The 19,596-nt window shown below is 42.5% G+C and overlaps 1 protein-coding gene and 1 long non-coding RNA gene across 2 annotated transcripts in view; one reads left to right on the forward strand and one right to left on the reverse strand.

The window, feature by feature from the left end:
* MFSD14A (major facilitator superfamily domain containing 14A) overlaps positions 1 to 13,188 on the forward strand; it is a 68,161-nt gene extending 54,973 nt beyond the window's left edge. Inside the window, exons 8-13 of the mRNA XM_068239983.1 lie at positions 409 to 522; positions 1,548 to 1,619; positions 4,070 to 4,182; positions 7,191 to 7,288; positions 7,666 to 7,826; positions 10,001 to 13,188. Coding sequence (XP_068096084.1) covers positions 409 to 522; positions 1,548 to 1,619; positions 4,070 to 4,182; positions 7,191 to 7,288; positions 7,666 to 7,826; positions 10,001 to 10,207 — 765 coding nt within the window. The 3' untranslated portion in view covers positions 10,208 to 13,188. The remainder of the gene's footprint in view (positions 1 to 408; positions 523 to 1,547; positions 1,620 to 4,069; positions 4,183 to 7,190; positions 7,289 to 7,665; positions 7,827 to 10,000) is intronic.
* On the reverse strand, positions 4,014 to 6,566 carry LOC137521134 (uncharacterized). The gene is made up of 2 exons (XR_011022056.1): positions 6,484 to 6,566; positions 4,014 to 4,217 (listed from the first exon to the last, which is right to left on the reverse strand). It is a non-coding gene; the product is annotated as an uncharacterized lncRNA (long non-coding RNA).
* Positions 13,189 to 19,596: the final 6,408 nt, after the last annotated feature.

The raw sequence follows: 19,596 nt of genomic DNA on the forward strand, positions 1-19,596 counted from the left end.
ATATTTGTGTCACTTTACACTAGAGGTTATACATTGTCACATTAGCCTTGTGATGTTTGCTTGGCCTGCGTCTGCTTGCATATGGTAACCTTTGGTGCTGTGTGTGCTTTGTCATTATGGGATAGTGCAGTGTGTATGCTTGGTAAGCAAGGTAATGCGCTGCACAGTCATTTAGTAGTTTGCAGGTCCCTTGGCAAGCAGTGTGAACAATACAAAGCAATAGATGTCCTGCACATGCTATGAATGTTTCTGCATTGTCGCTGCTTGGCACATTTTATAGCCTGAAGATTCTGAGAAAGGGATACACTAGCCTTATTTCATTACCCTGTTTCTGTGATTTGTACCTTAAAATCTAAACTTCATGTATAACTATTTTATTGATTAAAGTTGTTGTTTTTCCCATCTCAGTCTCTGAAGAAGGTTGGCCAGGATTCCATTGTTTTGCTCATCTGTATCACAGTGTTCCTCTCCTACCTACCTGAGGCTGGACAGTATTCTAGCTTCTTCCTGTACCTCAGACAGGTAAGCAATACTACAGCGTGGGAAACGTTTACTGGGATCTTTGGGTGAACTGTCGTTCTCTTCTTGATGATGAGGGTACTCTTAAGCACATTTGCCCTCTTCCTATTTCCTGGGACACTGAGGAAAAAGCCAGTGACAGTACTTTCAACTTTTGAGGCTTTTGTGGTCTTCTGCCATGCAAGTGACATGATTGTGGTCTGACTTCCAGTGCATACACTTTTGCAAAAATTCTTTTGAACAAGAGTCACTCAGTCTTTTGAAATTACTGTTTACCAGAAGATATGAAGCTGCTTTTCACCAGCAGTTATGCGAATAGTCATATCTCAGATGTGTCAGAGTATATACAGTATTATACAAAAGGGATTTTCGATTTTTGACAGTTAACTGTAAACTCCAAGTATATAGGATGAGAGAGACCAGGAGCCCAATGGTGCAGTATCATTGGTTGAGTTAGTACTGTAGTAAGAATAAGGTGTGTAAGATTATACTTACAAGGTTGGGTTGTAAATACCACCGTCAGAGCCTGCAGGAATAGAACTATGCCCAATCGGTATACCAGGTCTGTCGGTGCAGATGTTGGTCGCTCTGATAGTTGTGAGGACTGCAGAGTCCTTGTGGCTGTGAACCCCAGGGGGTATTATCTGAACTGAAAACTAGTGGAGGCGCCCTTGATGAATAACCGCAACAAACTACTGTATAGATGAGAAAGTACTATGTAGATGAAAAAAGTGTAACGTCTTACCTTCTCAGGACAAACCAATTATTCATGGAAAAGGACAAACCAGTTATTCATGCACGATAGACAAAGCGTTTCACGGGTCTTGGCTAACTTCATCTGGCCAAATGTAGCCCGTAGTCACCATCGCTAAATGTAGTCAGTCTTCGAGCATGAGCGCTTTTAATGTATTCTGTGTAATTGCACAGCCTTTAATGTACTTATTTACACAGTAAAATACTTTATTTGATAAATTGTTCATGTGCCAACTGTCAAAAGCCTTTTACATTCCATTTATTTTTCCAATTAGATGATGAACTTTTCACCAGAAAGTGTGGCTGCCTTCATAGCGGTGTTGGGAATCCTTTCCATTGTCGCTCAGGTGAGTTTGCACATACGTGAAGCTAGTCATTTTAGTCACATCACCTTGCTATAAGAAATAATCGCACGTCTTCCAAACTTCAAAGTGAACCATTCAACTTCCCACATATCATAAAACTCAGTTCTAGTTTAGTTTGAGTACTCCCCATATCAAAACAATCATCTTTGCTTGTTAGAGTACCTGAAGCAAAAACAAAGAGGAACATTGAATACTTGCTTCAGAGGCTTCCTCCAGCGCTGGAACACTTTAAATTTATTCAACAAGAGCTTGTTGGATATGTTTGCGTGGCCATGCTCTCCTCCATGTATGAGCGTGGCTACACTGCACAGTAGCACAGAGCCACTTGTGTGTGGCCTTTTACGCTCGTGCTACATACATGTATGTGTGGCTGCAAAGAAGAGTCCTAGCGAAAGGTTTCCCTCTACTGAGGCGAGTATCTAACTCACTTGTGATCGCTTTCTTTCACTGTGCACGTGCGGTTTGGAACTCAGCCCCGCACCTTTTTGAATTACGGGACACTGCTTGGGAGACCTTCCAGAAAAGTATTTGAATGAAGGATCCTGTTGAATACTTACGGGAATGGGAGTGACTCCGGACATAACATGTAGTATAAGGACACTCCAGAGGAGGTAATGTAGCCCACTGTGGGCTTCATTCAATAATGTTTTTTTTTGTGGGGGGGTTGTTGTAAAGGCAAGTAAAGCAGGCATTTTTAGCTTTAAGTACAACAGACCATCACTATGCAGGGTTGGTGGGGAACAAAGGTGCACCCAGTAGTCCTGCTCCCATCCATTGTAATGACTGCTGCCATCTGTATGAAGCGGTTCTCTCATGCGGACAGCCAGCTGCCTCTGTTTTGTTGCTCTGCATAATGAACATTAGCATGTTGGACCTGCTTTGGTAGTCAATTCCTGGGAGCATAGATAGGCTTACATAGTAAATATACAGATGGACACCTTGTATATTTGTAATGCTGATATAATTAGCACAAGAACACCAATAAGATAAGCTGTCTACATGGCTGGCCCTAGCCTAAATGTGCTGCCTCTCACCAGGGCATAGTCAGTGAGATTACTACAGGTTACTGCAGTAAAGCGAGATCAGGAGCCCCTGTTTTTAATTTTAGTTGTGTGCTGAGGCCCTTTTATTGTATAGATTACTAGATGGAGACTAGGGAGGTCATAGCTGTGTGCATACATTGATTATTATTGCATAGTTGTAGCTGTTTGTGTGCATTTGGCCTTTTAGGCCCAGAGCCTACTAGCAGTGCTTTTCTGCAAACACTTGTGATTTAAATACAGCAATTTTCAGTGAGATTTTTGGAGCGATCTTGAAGGAATGTAATTTGCCATGCATTCGCTCTGAGATCACTCTGAAAATGCTGCATGCAGTATTCTTGTGTTCATTCCGCTGTCGCAACATTGCAGCAGAACCACCCTCTTAGGGCTCCACTGTAGCAGAGCACAGCAAAGGTGCTTGTAGTGGGTCCCAGTCCTTATCCTAAGTTCTAGAATGCAAGGACCCTGTACATTGCTCCATATACATGCTTATGGCCTGGAACCCACTAGCAGCGCTTTTCTAAGCGCTTGTGGTTTGTAAAGCACTTGCTAATGTAATGCTTTGGGGAATTTTTAGAAAATTGCATCCCTCAAGTGGAATCGCACACATAGTATTACATTAGCAAGAGCTTTTCAAATTACAAGTGCTTCGAAAAGTGCTGCTAGTGGGTTCCAGGCCTGTCTAGTCTGTTAACTTTTTCATCTGGATCTGTAACTTTGATATATAATTCTGTCAACTTCTTAAACCTGCAACATGTATGACATCTGGAGAGCTCTCCAATATCAGCCACTACAGTATAGTCACGCTAGATGGTCAGTGAGCTGTCCAATATTTGATTTGCATGCAAATTTAGTGAAGTCTATTTGTACTTTGGAATTGGGCCAATCAAATATACTTCCTGCCAATTCCAGTTCAAACAATGAGCATCTCATGGACTATCCGTAATAGGTTCATAATGAGTTTTCGCTTCATGTGAATTTGTGTTTGTGAGACTGCCCACATAAAAGTGTTATTTTGTATTAGTTTTTAATATTTTGGCTTCAATGTAACTTTGTCTTTATAATATACAGTATGTGTGGTTGTGCACCTCTTAACTTCACTGCATATTAACCTGTTTAATTAAATATACACACCCCTATCAAGTCTTGCAATCTGGATTTCTGATGCAGTTGAAACCAGATCGTTTTGCCAACCACTGCATTCTGATTCAGGCATAGCTCTGATATAAGGAGCATGACAATCTGCCCAAAGGCTGTATTGTTAGTGTGGTCAGGTTTTTCTTTTGATAAGATCACTTCAAACATCATGCAACAAATTTAGGTCGACATGCAAAGCAACAATTTCTAAATATTTTTAATTGTATAAAGTATGCTGTATTTTTCTTTTTACAGACCATTGTCTTGAGTTTTCTCATGAGGTCAATAGGAAACAAGAACACAATCCTCCTGGGCCTGGGATTCCAGATCTTGCAGCTGGCGTGGTATGGTTTTGGATCAGAACCTTGGTAAGGACTTGTGTTCATTTTCCAGTCTCTGGCAGCTAGAGAGAGGCATATGTAGCATAATGCTGAGCTGTACATACATTCAACCTAATTACTGGAAAAATCTCTCAGCACAGACACAGCCTCTGCTAATGCAAATAAAGCACATCCTGAAACTAGAGAAACCAGTTGCACGGTGTGCCAGTGAAGACATCCAAGTTCTCCTTTATACTAATGTGCTTGAGGCATCTATCTGGGATCGGCTCATCAAGATTAATACATCTCAACAATGTCTTCAGATTCAGAATCTGCAGTATAGATTATTAGATTAAAAAACAAAGTTTGAATAGTGATTTGCAAGGATTCGAACCTTGACCTTTCTACACTTCTAACCCACATCCAGTCCCCATCTCTTCCCATTTTATGTTTATAGTGTTTCACCTCACTGTAGCTGCCCTGTTTATTGTATATTCCCCTTTTCTCCCTTATTTAGTGGTTTATGAATACCCTTATTTGCCTTCCATTAACTTATTATGTATGTTCTTATAATTACAAGCTAATGAGCTGTCCTGTCCGTATGACAGCTAGAAGAACTTTAGGGTCCTTTTACACCATGTCAGTTGCATGGTAATGCAGTGCCCAATATATACGCAACGCATTAAATGCACTCATGCTTTCACACGGGTTCTTTCACACACCTGTTTCTTTGTGCTGTGTCACCATGCTGCAGTGCACATTTTTCTGCACCGCAGATACACGGACATGCCTATCAGTGCAGTAAGACGGACACAGAATATTTATATTGCGCTACTAGGACACACCCAGTAGGCAGTAGCAGCGTTATGGAGTCTTGCCAAGGACTCCTTACTGGACAGAAAGAGCCAAGATTCAAAGCCAGTTCTCCTGTGTCAGGAATGTATAATATAACACAAGGACACCCCTCTAATATTATGCTTTTAAAACCATTATTTGTGTTTGTGACACCATAGACCTGTTGTGTATGAACCCCTAGCCTTAGAAAGATGGACATGAAAACTTGGGGTGGCCATACACTTAACGATTTTCCTGTTTGATTCCTGGCATATTAAGTCATACTGTTTGATTCTGCCAGAAATCGGTTGAACAGGACAGAAGATGGGCATCAGCCAGACAGGAGCGATAGTCAATAAACAGGATATAGCATTGCAACACATTACTTGCTAAAATCGAAATGGAATCAATGCCTCTCTGATCAGATTCCGACTAGAGGGATTATTATTTAAAGAGGAGCTGTTAGGTATAGGGTCTCAGAGAAAAAAAAACACATATATCAGTAGCTAAATATTGGCTCTACTTACATTACATATGCATTTCACTGTCCTCGTTTGGATTTCACAGAATTTGTATATAGTATTTGCAGAGAATGATGCTCCTGACAGCTCATGGCAGGTTCCATGTTTGTCTGTCTTGTATGAAGCCAATTGTGATGTAATATCCTCCCTCACCTTGCTTCCTGATGATTCGACTCACAAAAAATGGTTCATGATCCGGACAACACTACTGTGCAGTGAATATTAATTAGCCATGTGGCTAGGAACAATAGCGGACTCCTGTAGTATACTCTAATGGAACGTGCCCTGTGAAAAGCACGTTGATTTTTCAGTGCTGGGAGCTTGGCTGCATGAGGTTACAAGCTGCTGTAACATGAGCCTGTAACTTCTCACTGTAAGCAGCCTTAGGGCGGGATAGGTAAATGAAGGGGAGGACCAAGGGAGTTCAGTGGGAAGAAGAACCCCCAGAATGCTTTGCAGTGTCTGTTATGCGGCTTGTCGTTCTTCTTAGGGGATTGTGAATATACAGCCTTGCTGTTCAGCAAACGTCAAAGTAAGAGATTTTTAACTTCAGTATTTCCTTTTTGGCTTCCTTCTAAACTGTTTAACACAGGAGAATAGAGGTTTAAATTAGCTTTTGCAGCCTGACAGTTACTCTTTAACCACATCTAGTGGCAATCTATAAGTGTATGGCCACCTCTAGGAGAGTTGCTTCACCAGCTTATACTACCTGACCAGGGTCAGGCCACACAGGTGGTTTCCTAGCAGTCTCCATGCTGCAAGACCCTCTGGCATTCTCATCCTTTCCTATTTATCTACATTGTTGCATTTACATGTATCTTAACTGTCCTCTGATTATTTACAAGTTGGAGTAGTACATTGTTGACCCCTCAGGCTTGGCTATAGGGTCTTTTCCCACTGCTGTTTGCTTACAGAAACTCCAGTGAAATTATGTAATAAAAAAAGTGCTTCATTTTTACAATAATTATGTATACATGATTTAGTCAGTGTTTACCCATTGTAAAAGCTTTCCTCTCCTTGATTTACATTCTGACATTTATCACATGACATTTTTACTGCTGGCGGGTGATGTTGCTGGAAGTACCGGCTGCTTGCTTTTTTGGCAGTTGGAAACAGCAGTAAACAGCCATTTCCCACAATGCAATGAGGTTCACAGACAGGAAACTGCCAGGAAAATGGTCCTCACAGTCTCCTGTGGGAGGGGTTTCACCTCAATATCAGCCATACAGCGCCCCCTGATGGTCTGTTTGTGAAAAGGAATAGATTTCTCATGTAAAAGGGGGTATCAGCTACTGATTGGGATGACGTTCAATTCTTGGTCACGGTTTCCCTCTAGATGTAAAATGTATCCTTCTATTGTAGTTTATTCATCACATCAAAAAAAAAGGAACTTTTTTTCCCCCCTAATATTGCCTTTTCAAAAATGTAGTTTAGCAATAGCGTATTTGTTGTTCCTAATATGGTAAATCGGTCTTTGCAGTTCATTTTAATTCAGAATATTGCATTTTTTAAATTAGAGCATTAGACCTCACGATTTCTGCCTGATTTGATGTGATTATGCACCAACAGTAACATGTACATTGTAAATGTTTTCATTTGCAGGTGGGGGTGTGTTAGTAGTAATGAAACTGGGGCAGATGGGTCATATACATGTCTGATGGGTTTCACATAATGTGTTTTTTCCTGTTCGCCCATGTACAGGATGATGTGGGCTGCTGGAGCTGTGGCAGCCATGTCCAGTATTACTTTTCCTGCAGTAAGCGCTCTCGTGTCCCGAACTGCAGATGCCGACCAACAAGGTGAGTAGGCTCAAACAGAGGTTTTCCAAACTATGATTTCATTCATTTTTAATGATAAACTGCAGGTTTTAGGAAAAATCCATCACTGCATTCACATCCCACAGATAAATACTCATCACAATCTTAAACAGAAATAATAATAATTGTCAGAAAAGTCCCCATGTTCCCAGCATGGACACACCTAAGCATTCCTTGGAACGTTCGGTACATGTATCTTGCATTGATAATATGCCTTCTGATCAGTCCTCCATAGGAAATAATTAGGAATTCAGTTATAGCAAGCAACAGGTGATTGGACTAAATGTAGCTTGTGTTGTCTGCAGATGTTGCTTTTTTGCCAGTATAAAATATTTAGCCTTTTGTTTGTTTTCCATTAGGTGTTGTACAAGGGATGATCACAGGAATTCGAGGTTTGTGTAATGGCCTCGGACCGGCTTTATACGGTTTTATATTTTACATCTTCCATGTGGAGTTGACTGAAAACCCTATTAAGGATGAAAATCCAGGACATGACAAAGGGCCATCACATTCTCAACAGGTAACTTTATTGTCCATTTGTTGTGTAATCATACAGACATTATACTGATACTGGCCAACCAACTAAAGGTCTTTACACACACTGGATTGATGTCACCTGATGGGGATTGGGACCCAGTCACTTGGGCCTCATCGTTGGACTGAGGCTATGCAGGCGGTGTAGCTGACAACGCATTCTGTTGTAATGTGGGAAGGCACAGGGCTGATGGAGCGGATCAGATGTGATATCATGCAGTGGACATGGCAAAGTCAGATATCAGGCGAATTGATCCTCCTGATGCATCACTGGTCATGCGATGGTCAGGGTTGCTGTACACACGCAAGATTATTGGCCACTTCAGCCGATAGCTGATACTCATCAGCTCTGTAGGAGTATCACATGTGGGCCTCAAAAAATACAGCTGCTCTAGGATTAGGCTGCCATTTGCTGCAGAGGCCCAGGAACATCACATGGTGCAGAGCAGCAGGCAGCCACAGATCACCACCTTATAGTGATTACTGTAGACAAAGCACTAATCGGTAACCCCTTATTAAACAAGACAAAATTAAAGTGAACAAAGCATTCATTTTAAAGAACCTGTCAAACGAAAAGTGTGGCTTTTTGAGAGTGCAGCAAGCATTTACTTATGGGGGCTGCTTCATAACCCCAGGCCTACATGGAGGCATTCATCTTCTCTCACTTGGTAACGCCGGTTGAAAGCAATATTCACGTCAACGGCGGCTGCAATACATTCCGTAGACGCAGTTCCCATTGATTCAAGGAGATGTAATCGCACCAGTGAACTACACCTCCCAGAATACATTGCATGGCACCAAGTGAGAGAAGAGAGAGGCTTCTATATAGGGAAGGGGGTATGCAGATGTAGGTAAGTAAATGTCTGCTGTACCCCACAAGTCCAGACTTTTTTATGAACCTTCCCTTAGGAGGAGGTTTGTTTTTGTGTGATTGCTGGACACAGGAGCTGTGAAGGAGGGAAGCATCGACCAGCAGGCAGAGGTGGTGACGAGGGAAAGCCTGTCATATTTCTAAACAATCTCCCCCCCCCCCCCCCAGAGCAAGCTGCAATGCATTATGTTATGTAGTGGAAATGTGCCGTATATCGAGACTGAGGGTAAGGAATAGGGTAAATTTGCTTCCCCCCCCCAACTTAAAATGGAGTCTGTTCAATGACACGTGCCAGCTATTGTCATGGACAAATGTGTGCAGTGCAGAACTGATTAACGTTTATCTGATAGTAGGTTTAATTCCGTGTTAAACGGACCTGAACTCAGAATCCTCTCTGCTCTAAAAGCTTCACAACAGCATAATAACCTTTAAACAAAAAACATTTGCTACAAATCATAAAGGACAACTGAAGTGAGAGGGATATGGAGGCTGCGATCTTTATTTTCATTTTTAAATAACACCAGTTGCCTGGCAGCCCTGCTGATCTATATGGTGGCATATGCCTCGATTCACTAAGCTTTATCAAACAGTTTATCAAACGTTTGATAATTTACCTCAGCAGTAAAATCTAATTTTGAATCCACTAAGGTGTTATAGATTTACTGAACGTTTTATCGATAAAACATTCGATAAATCTATAATACTTTAGTGAATTCAAAATTAGATTTTACTCATGAGGTAAATTATCAAACGTTCCATAAAGTGTTCGATAAAGCTTAGTGAATTAAGGCCATAGTGTCTGAATCCCACCAGAAACAAGCATGCAGCTAATATTGCCAGATCTGACAATATCAGAAACGCCTGATCTGCTGCATGCTTGTTCAGGGGCTATGGCTAGAAGTATTAGAGACAGATGATCATCAGGATAGCCAGGCAACTGGTATGGTTTAAAAGGGAATAAATATGGCAGCTTCCATACCCCCTCTTGCTTCAGTTGTCCTTTAAAATAAATCTGCAGTGTTTCTACTTCCTGATTCATGGAAGTAGACATATTGTTTACAGCCTGTGCTTTCAAATGGGCTTGTCTGCCATAGCCAGTCATGTGACACGGGGAAGATCAGATTACAACTTGTGATTATACACAAATGAGGGGGAATTAGACAGGCTAAACTCTCTAGATATGTACAGGCTTCATTTCTCTCTGCTTTCCCTCTGTCTTGTAGAAGATTTCAGGTCCACTTAAACACTATGTAGATAAAGATTGTAAAATGTAATTTCTTTCTCGGCAGAACTCCATTATCCCTGGGCCTCCGTTTCTGTTTGGAGCATGCTCTGTGCTGCTGGCACTGCTTGTAGCTTTATTTATTCCGGAGCACACGAATCTGAACATGCGCAATAGCAGCTGGAAGAAGCATGGAGCAGGGCACAGTCATCCCCACAGTCCTCCGGCACCTGGTGAGGGGAAGGAGCCTCTCTTGCAGGACACAAATGTATGACAACTACTTGAAAGACAATGATGGGCTTCTGCTGCTCATGTAGATGCATTCCACTCAGATATAAGCTGAGGCATGTGCAGGACCAATTTCTACTCCAATGGAATGAATGGGCTGTCCACTGACAGGAACCACCTCTGGCCCTTTCTATCGAGGAGATGTGTATCCTGCTGCCTCTGTTCTAGCAGGCTTGTCTTCAGCCTTCTCTACCTACAGCCTGATTGTGTGAGACAATCAGCATGTATGAAACCTTCTCCACTCCCTGAGTGCCAGAGGATTGCCGCTCACAGATCTGTACATACAGATGTACACGGTGGACTCGGACACACAGCAGGCTGTTCCTACTGGCGCGGCACAAGAAACCTGCTCGAGTTTGTGTTGCCTCCAGCATTTTTCATCAGCCAAAGTATTTTATTTTGCTTAATTCATTACTGTGACTTTATTCTCCTAACGCTTGGTAAGAGATTCTCTGATGTGGTGATAGCTCAGCAGAACAGATTGTTCACGTTTACACAGCATACATTACTTATGACTGAACAGGTCCTTCCAGTCTGAGAGCACAATTCTCCCTGGCTTCCACTGCTCACATAGAAAGCAGTTGAACCAGGCCTGTTGTATAATCACTAAGCCTTAAATAATATGGGCATGCCTACTGAGAGAGGAGGGGAAACTGCAGCTGTCAGCAGTGCCATTTGTTAAACAAGCTGGTTTTAGGTTTAGCAGCTTTTCTGCAACGTGATTTTTATTTTCCTTTGTACTTGTTTTTTTTTTTTAAACTAGGATACTGAGATTTACATGTTTAGTGACAAATTAGAATTCAAATCCTGTTTTAATTCTGTTGACAGCTGTTTATTCCTACTAATTTCAGAAGTGCCTTCCTACAAACATTTTCTCTGCAGATGTTACATTTGCTGGACTTGGTATTTAGTGAGGTAATGTGAATCATGACACAATACGCTGCACAAATCAAGAATTTTCTCATTTATGCATTGACTGTACTATCTTATTGAATAAGCCCTATGTGTCTTCTGTGCTGAGACAAAATCTACCTAAGGTAAGCACGGAGGCCTGCTCATGCTGGATCCACATACCTCTTTGCGTTGTCCATTCTTCTCTTGGTTCTCCCTGGACTGTAATCACTCATTTAAGAATGTCAGAGAGGAAGAGGCAGGCTTGCTGCAGTGTTCCCTTGTATCACCATTCCATTCCCTCCAGCATATATACAGTATATCATATATACAGTACCTCTACTTGCCTTAGATAGCTTTCCCTGTAAGTAAATCTGGTTTGGTATAGTGAGGAAGATTGTAACTACCTGTAGCATGCTCAGCGGGTTCTCATTTTGATAATGACAATACGGTTTTCTAGCTCTCTGTAGGAATCCTTGGTAGAGCATGTTTTTGTTAAATGTCCTGATCTCTTTATCATTTTTAGACTGACATTGACAGGGTAGAAAACTGAGAAAGAATTTCAGCTGTGCATGTCTTCTGCTGAGTAGTTAGGTATCAATTGGGCACCAGAAATGCAGACTTGTTTCTAATGGATACAATCAGTTTTGGTCAGATGAAAGTAGAACAGCAGAATAGTAATTTTAGGGGTTTTGTAGCATGTCATCTATAGTGTAATCCAAAATTCATATATAATTATCAATGTGTTTAGAAGAGTCACCGATTAAATAAATATTTTGCAGACCCTAGGTTACAGACACTAGATCGGGGTTATATTGTCAGTGTTGTGACCTCTTTCATAACTGATCTGAAGCACATTTTCAGTTTTGAACTCTACTTTTAAGTGACCCTTTTATCTTTTCACACATATTGAGTTAAGACTGCCATAGTGAAAATTAACACTGGATCCACACTATAAGCGCTTATGTGAGTGCTTGCATTTGATTAATGCTTGCTAAGAAATCTCTCCCATTCACTTTATTAAAATCGTGCAAAAATTGCCATGATTGTGTATGTGATAGCTGCGATTTTATGCAATTTTTACTGCAATTTTAATGAACATGAATGGGAGTGATTTTTTTTTTAACAAGCGCTCAGCAAGTGCTTATCAAACACAAGACCTCACAAAAGCTCTTTTAGTGTTGAGCAATTAAGAAATGTGAAAAAAAAAGCCCTTGGAAATGCAACTTAACCTCTTGAGGACTGCAGTGCTAACCCCCCCTCCAGTGACCAGGCCATTTTTAGTAAAATAGGCCACTGCAGCTTTAAAGCCAAGCTGCAGGGCTGCACAACACAGCACACAAGTGATTAACTCCCCCCCCTCCTTTCTCCCCACCAACAGAGCTCTCTGTTGGTGGGGGTCTGATTGCTCCCAGATTGTTTATTATTTTTTTTACAAATATTTTTATTAATTTTTTTTATTTAAAAAAAGTTTTTTCTTTAAATATATTCCCTCCCTCCCCACAGCCAGCCAATTATGGTGGTTGGCTGTCATAGGCTTCTGCCTATGAGAACCGATCGCTCTCCAGTGTCTCAGGGGCCAGTGCTGTACATGTAAATAGATGGCAATCACGCTGTCTAACTGAAGGCGGGGTGAAGCGCTGACTCCAAGCAGGAGATGTGCGAGCTCCTGCATTAGCTGGCCCCAGGACTTTACGCAAATCGGTGTTAGGCGGTCCTGGGGCTGCTGCGGCCATGCCCATCGGTGTGATGCAGTCGGCAAGAGGTTAGTGGCTGACAAGAAGCTGTGTGTAGATAATAGCTGGCTAAAGTAGTGTCAGTTGGAAGAAAAGTGTTGTAGTGGAGGAGAAATCTGTTATCAGCAGCAGGATCATTCTTAACACCATTTACCGTATATACTCTGATATAAGTTGAACTTGTTTATAAGTTGACCCCAATATTGCCTTTTATTGAGGTAGAATTTCTAAACTACTTAAGTATACAGTGGGTTGCAAAAGTATTCAGTGCTCTTGAAGTTTTCCACATTTTGTCACATTACTGCCACAAACATTAATCAATTTTAATATACAGTAATTCCACGTGAAAGACAATACAAAGTGGTGTACACATGAGAAGTGGAATGAAAATTACACATAATTCCAAACATTTTACAAATAAATAACTGCAAAGTGGTGTGTGAATAATTATTCAGCCCCCCTTTAATCTGAGTGCAGTCAGTTGCCTATAGGCATTGCCTAATGAGTGCTAATGACTAAATAGAGTGCATCTGTGTGTAATCTAATGTCAGTACAAATACAGCTGCTCTGTGAGGGCCTCAGAGGTTTTCTAAGAGAATATTGGCAGCAACAAGACCGTGAAGTCCAAAGCACACACCAGACAGGTCAGGAATAAAGTTATTGAGAAATTTAAAGCAGGCTTATGCTACAAAAAGATTTCCAATGCCTTGAACATCCCACGGAGCACTGTTCAAGCGATCATTCAGAAATGGAAGGAGTATTGCACCACTGTAAACCTACCAGGACAAGGCCATCCACCTAAACTCACAGGCCGAACAAGGAGAGCGCTGATCAGAAATGCAGTCAAGAGGCCCATGGTGACTCTGGATGAGCTGCAGAGATCTACAGCTCAGGTGGGAGACTCTGTCCATATGACAACTATTAGTTATGCACTGTGCAAAGTTGGCCTTTATGAAAGAGTGGTATGAAGAAAGGCATTGTTAAAAGAAAAGCATAAGAAGTCCCGTTTGCAGTTTGCCACAAGCCATGTGGGGGACACAGATGAGACCAAAATTTAACGTTTTGGCCAAAATGAAAACCACTATGTGTGGCGGAAAACTAACACTGCACATCACTCTTAACACACCATCCCCACTGTCAAATATGGTGGTGGCAGCATCATGCTCGGGGGTGCATCTCTTCAGCAGGAACAGGGAAGCTGGTCAGAGTTGATGGGAAGATGGATAGAGCCAAATACAGGGCAAACTTGGAAGAAAACCTCTTGGAGACTGCAAAAGACTTGAGACTGGGGCGGAGGTTCACCTTCCAGCAGGACAATAACCCTAAACATAAAGCCAGGGCAACAATGGAATGGTTTAAAACAAAACATATCCATGTGTTAGAATGGCCCAGTCAAAGTCCAGATCTAAATCCAATCGAGAATCTGTGGCAAGATCTGAAAACTGCTGTTCACAAACGCTGTCCATCTAATCTGACTGAGCTGGAGCTGTTTTGCAAAGAATGGGCAAGGATTTCAGTTTCTAGATGTGCAAAGCTGATAGAGACATACCCTAAAAGACTGGCTGCTGTAATTGCAGCAAAAGGTGGTTCTACAAAGTATTGACTCAGGGGGCCGAATAATTACGCACACCTCACTTTGCAGTTATTTGTAAAAAAAAAAAAAAAAAAAGTTTGGAATGATGTATGATTTTCGATCCACTTCTCACGTGTACATCACTTTGTATTGGTCTTTCATGTGGAATTCCAATAAAATTGATGCATGTTTGTGGCAGTAATGTGACAATGTGGAAAACTTCAAGGGAGCCGAATACTTTTGCAACCCACTGTAAGTCTGTCCAGCAGTTAGCGGGGGATATAGACATGGGAGGTATAGGGAAAATCAGAGAAAGCTGTTTTATTCTGTGTGTTTTTTCCATATCATACTTGACTACATCCTCTTGCATGGCATGAGTGTTATTTCCATGGCCGCTTATCCATATTTGTACCTGCAGAATCTTGGTGTGATCAAAAAGGGTAACACAACACATAAGAGTAATTACTGTAGAGAAAATGGTTTGATTAGAGAAGCGCTTTATCTTAACCACTTGAGGACCCACCCTTTACCCCCCCCTTAAGGACCAGCGCTGTTTGAAGGGATCTGTGCTGGGTGGGCTCTGCAGCACCCAGCACAGATCAGAGGGCACGCAGAGCGATCAGATCGCCCCCCCTTTTTCCCCCCTATGGGGATAATGTGCAGGGGGGGTCTGATCGCTCCTGCGTGCAGGCTAGTTGCGGGGGGGGGGGGCACCTCAAAGCCCCCCTCCGCGGCGATATTCTCCCCCTCCCTCTCCTACCTCTCCCTCCCGGTGATCCGGGCTGCACAGGACGCTATCCGTCCTGTGCAGCCAGTGACAGGACGTCCCCTGTCACATGGAGGCGATCCCCGGCCGCTGATTGGCCGGGGATCGCCGATCTGCCTTACGGCGCTGCTGCGCAGCAGCGCCGTACAATGTAAACAAAGCGGATTATTTCCGCTTGTGTTTACATTTAGCCTGCGAGCCGCCATCGGCGGCCCGCAGGCTATTCACGGAGCCCCCCGCCGTGATTTGACAGGAAGCAGCTGCTCGCGCGAGCGGCTGCTTCCTAATTAATCAGCCTGCAGCTGGCGACGCAGTACTGCGTCGCTGGTCCTGCAGCTGCCACTTTGCCGACGCGTGGTATGAGTGCGCGGTCGGCAAGTGGTTAAAGGGAACCCAAGGTGAGAGGGATATGGAGGCTGCCATATTTATTTCCTTTTAAAACATATCAGTTGCCTGGCAGTCCTCCAGATCCTTTTTTTTTTTTTTTTTTTTAGAAGACCCTGAACAAGCATGCAGCAGATCAGGTACACTGGGTCAAAACCCTGAAACAAGCATATAGTTAATCCAGTAAAAGCTGAGTCAGACACTTATGCGAGAAGATCAGTAGGGCTGTCAGGCCACTGGCATAGTTTACAAGGAAATAAATATCGCAGCCTCCATATCCTTCTCAGTTCGGGTTTCCTTTAAAGTGGCACTGTAAGATGAAAAGAGGAAACAAAAGGGTTGCCAATCTTTGTAACCATATTTGTTGCAATATACACGTAGATTTAACTGATTAGTCTGTTTAGTCCTGAAATTGACATCAACTGCAAATCTTCTCTTTTACAGTTTGATTAACATCTGTTGTAGACAGATATCAATGGGTTGGTTCCTGTTTAACTTCTTGCCAACCGCTCCACGCCTTCTCTCCCAGCGGTGATCGCCGCTCGGAGACTGTTAGACGACAAAACTGCCGTCTAATATACCTATACATCGCTGCGATTTAAGGCAGCGCTGTACTATGGACAGCCGGGTAACATGGCTGTCCCCCTGGACACAAAAGCAATCACAGCCGATTGCTGTGATAGGCTGGCAGGTGGTGAAGGGGAATAGGCATTTTTTATTAATAACAAATTTGTATATATAAAAAATAAACATTAGGGAAGCGATCAGACCCCACCAACTGAGAGCTCTGTTGGTGGGGAGAAAGGGGGCAGAATCACTTGTGTGCTGAGTTGTGCGGCCCTGCAGTGAGCCCTTAAAGCTGCATTGGCCCAATTTATGAAAAATGGACTGGCTTTTAGGGGGGGTTAACACCACTGTGGTTAAAGTGGACCTGAACTCTTGCACAGGGAAGACAGAGACATGTACCCTGTACATATTTAGAGAGTTTAGCCTTTTTTTTTTTTTTTTTTTTTTTTTTTTATTCCCCCTCATTTGAAAGCACAGGCTGTTAATATTATGTCTGCTTCCATGAAATCAGGAAGTAGACACACTGCAGATAGCGCAGGTTTTGTATCAGCTGTAACAAAGAAATGGTTTTGTTTAACCATTTAGTGGCATCCTAACATATTAAAACGTCACGCTTTACCCTATTAACGGCAACATGATGTTTTAATACGGCGCGCGTGCCTGCCGCTGCTACCGCCGTGTGCGCGCCGCTACTGCCGCAGTTTCCGTCGGGATCCCGTGCTGAGCGATTGGGGAAGTAGTTCCTCTACCCAATCGCAGTGCCTGGAGCGAATGGACGTGATCGCAAACAGTGGCTACGTCCATTCACAAAAACAAGAAATGTAACAATTAAAGTGTAAAAAAAAAAGTAAACCCTTCCTATACCGAGTTCACTAGTGCCATCTTGTGGCTAAAAAGTATATTACATTTACAAGTACATGCACATGATTAATAAAATTACACTTCCAACCCTGCTCCTCCCCCCCCCCCCCCCCCCCCAAAAAAAAACCACTTGTAAAAAAAAAAAAAAATCAGCTTAAACTAAATAGTTGCCTTAGGGACTCAACTTTTTTTAATCCATATTTTATGGGGGAAAATTTATTTTAATTTATTACATAGGGGCTTGTAATTATGGCCAGAACAAAAAAAACACGAACAGAAAAATAACACCTATATTTCAAAATAATATACTGTCGCCATACATTGTTATAGGGACATAATTTAAATGGTTTAATAACCAGGACAACTGGGCAAATGTGTGTTTTATCCACAGGAGAATGTTTAATTTTAAAACTATAATGGCTGAAAACTGAGAATTTTTTTTTCTCATTAAAACACATTTAGAATAAAAAAATTCTTAGCAAAATGTGCTACCCACAGAAAGCCTAATTGATGGCGAACAAACTAGGTATAAATCATTTTCTTGTGATAAGTAGTAATAAAGTTATTAGGGCATAAAAGGGAGGAGCACTGACAAGTGAAAATTGCTCTGGTCCATTAGAGTAAAAACCCTTGGGGGTGAACTGGTTAAAGGTTATTATGCTGTTGTATATCTTTTAAAGCAGAGAAGTTGTGTTCAGGTCCGCTTTAAGTAGCTTCTTTAAGGGCTCTTTCACACTAAGACGTTGCGTTTCATGCAACGTTAAAGGTTGCATAATGTGCCCCTAACGATGCGTCTGTGATGCATACTTTGACGCATCCTATCGAACAAAAACGGCGCATGCGACAAGACTGGAGACCATGTGATCGGAACATTCCGCATCACGTGGTCCTGCTAGCCAATCATAGCACAAAGTGGCCGCTTCAGGAAGTAAACACTTTACGTCAGCACAGTGAATATTAATTAGCCATGTGGCTAGACACAATAGCGGACTTTCCCCTCCTGACATACATTACTGAGCATGTGCAGTGTAACGCAGCAAAGTAAGAGTATAACGCACAGCATGCTGCACTTTCATTGAACGTGCAGTGTTCTACTCCAACGCAATGTGGACACTGAACAACCCATTGATTTTTCATTGCTGTGAGTTGGGCTGCATTACAGGCTGCTCTAACGTGTGCATGTAATGTCCCACTGAAAGCAGTCTAAAGAGTCACTGTAATGACAAATAGTAGAAAGTAGTAAAAGGATATCAACTGAACTGAACCAATGATCCTGGTTTCTGCATCAGAATGATTCCTTTATCATGGTATATAAATCTGCCCTCTCAGTGATGCGTAGCCTAGGCAAACACTGACTAAATTTTTTGTTTTTAAAGACACTGTAAACTCAAAGTTCCCCTGGGGGAGGGGGGGTACTCACCTCGGGTGGGGGAAGTCTCAGGCTCCTAATGAGGCTTCCCACGCAGGTCTTGCTGCAGCCCTCCGAACAGCCGCCCAACAGACCCTACTGTAAGTTCAATAATTACCTTTCCAGGCTCCAGCGGGCGGGGGTTGTGGTGGCTTTCAGCTCCGAAGTAGATGGAAATACCCGATCAGTCGGGTCCACTCTACTGCACAGGCGCTGGAGACTTGCGCCTGCGCAGTAGAGCAAACCCGACGGCGATCGGGTATTTGCGCAGGAGCCAGGAAGGTAAATATTTACATCACCGCTGTGCGGAGGGCTGCAGCGAGACCCGAGGGATGGAGAACGGTGTGGGAAGCCTCATTAGGATCCTGAGGCTTCCCCCTCCTGAGGTGAGTACCCCTCAGAGGAACTTTGAGTTTACAGATTTTTTTCTTTAAGGAACATTGATTGCAGTTCTCTTTAAACTGCACTACAGCCCTATAATTACAGAATTGGTCATACGTTGGTTGTCGTGTGCTGCTGCAGTTGATTTCATTTGATTATCAGTTAACTGTTTCATTACATGTTAATACAATTAAAAGTTGGTCCAAACTGAATCATGTATGCCTAGCTTAACTACTGCCCAACACTGTACCTGCTAGTGTGCCACCTCCTTTATCATTTTTAATGGAGTGCCACTATATTTTTTTTTTGGGGGGGGGGGGGGGGGGAAGGAAAGAAAGTGTTGCTCATTTAGTACATCAAGCTTGAAATCTGCAGTACTGCTAGGCACTTGTGCTGCCATGCATGCGTAGTAGGATCTTTGTAGTCTCTGGATTTAAAGACAAGAGACAGCATTTATATCACCCCCCCTCAAAGCACCAAAGCTGCAGCCACTAGGGTATGCTCAGTAGGCAATTTGAAGGGTAGTAGCAGAGAATCTTGCCTAGGGTCTGCTTACTGAACAGGAAGAGCTAAGATTTGAACATTGGACTGTGTCAAAGCCCTCAACTAACCAGCTACTACTGTGCAATAGTGAATATTTTATTTTTCCTCAGCTTTTGCTGTGTTCTGGGCATGTGCATGAGATATATCTTAACGTGAACCCTAGGTGGGCAAGTTAAGTAAAAAAAAATGATCTGGGGAGCTGGTTGGATCAGGTAGCTGCACTCCCTGTGGGCCTGTACTGGCTTACTTTCCTTTTGGTGATGAC

The sequence above is a fragment of the Hyperolius riggenbachi genome, chromosome 6 (assembly GCF_040937935.1).
Source record: "Hyperolius riggenbachi isolate aHypRig1 chromosome 6, aHypRig1.pri, whole genome shotgun sequence".
NCBI lineage: Eukaryota > Metazoa > Chordata > Amphibia > Anura > Hyperoliidae > Hyperolius > Hyperolius riggenbachi.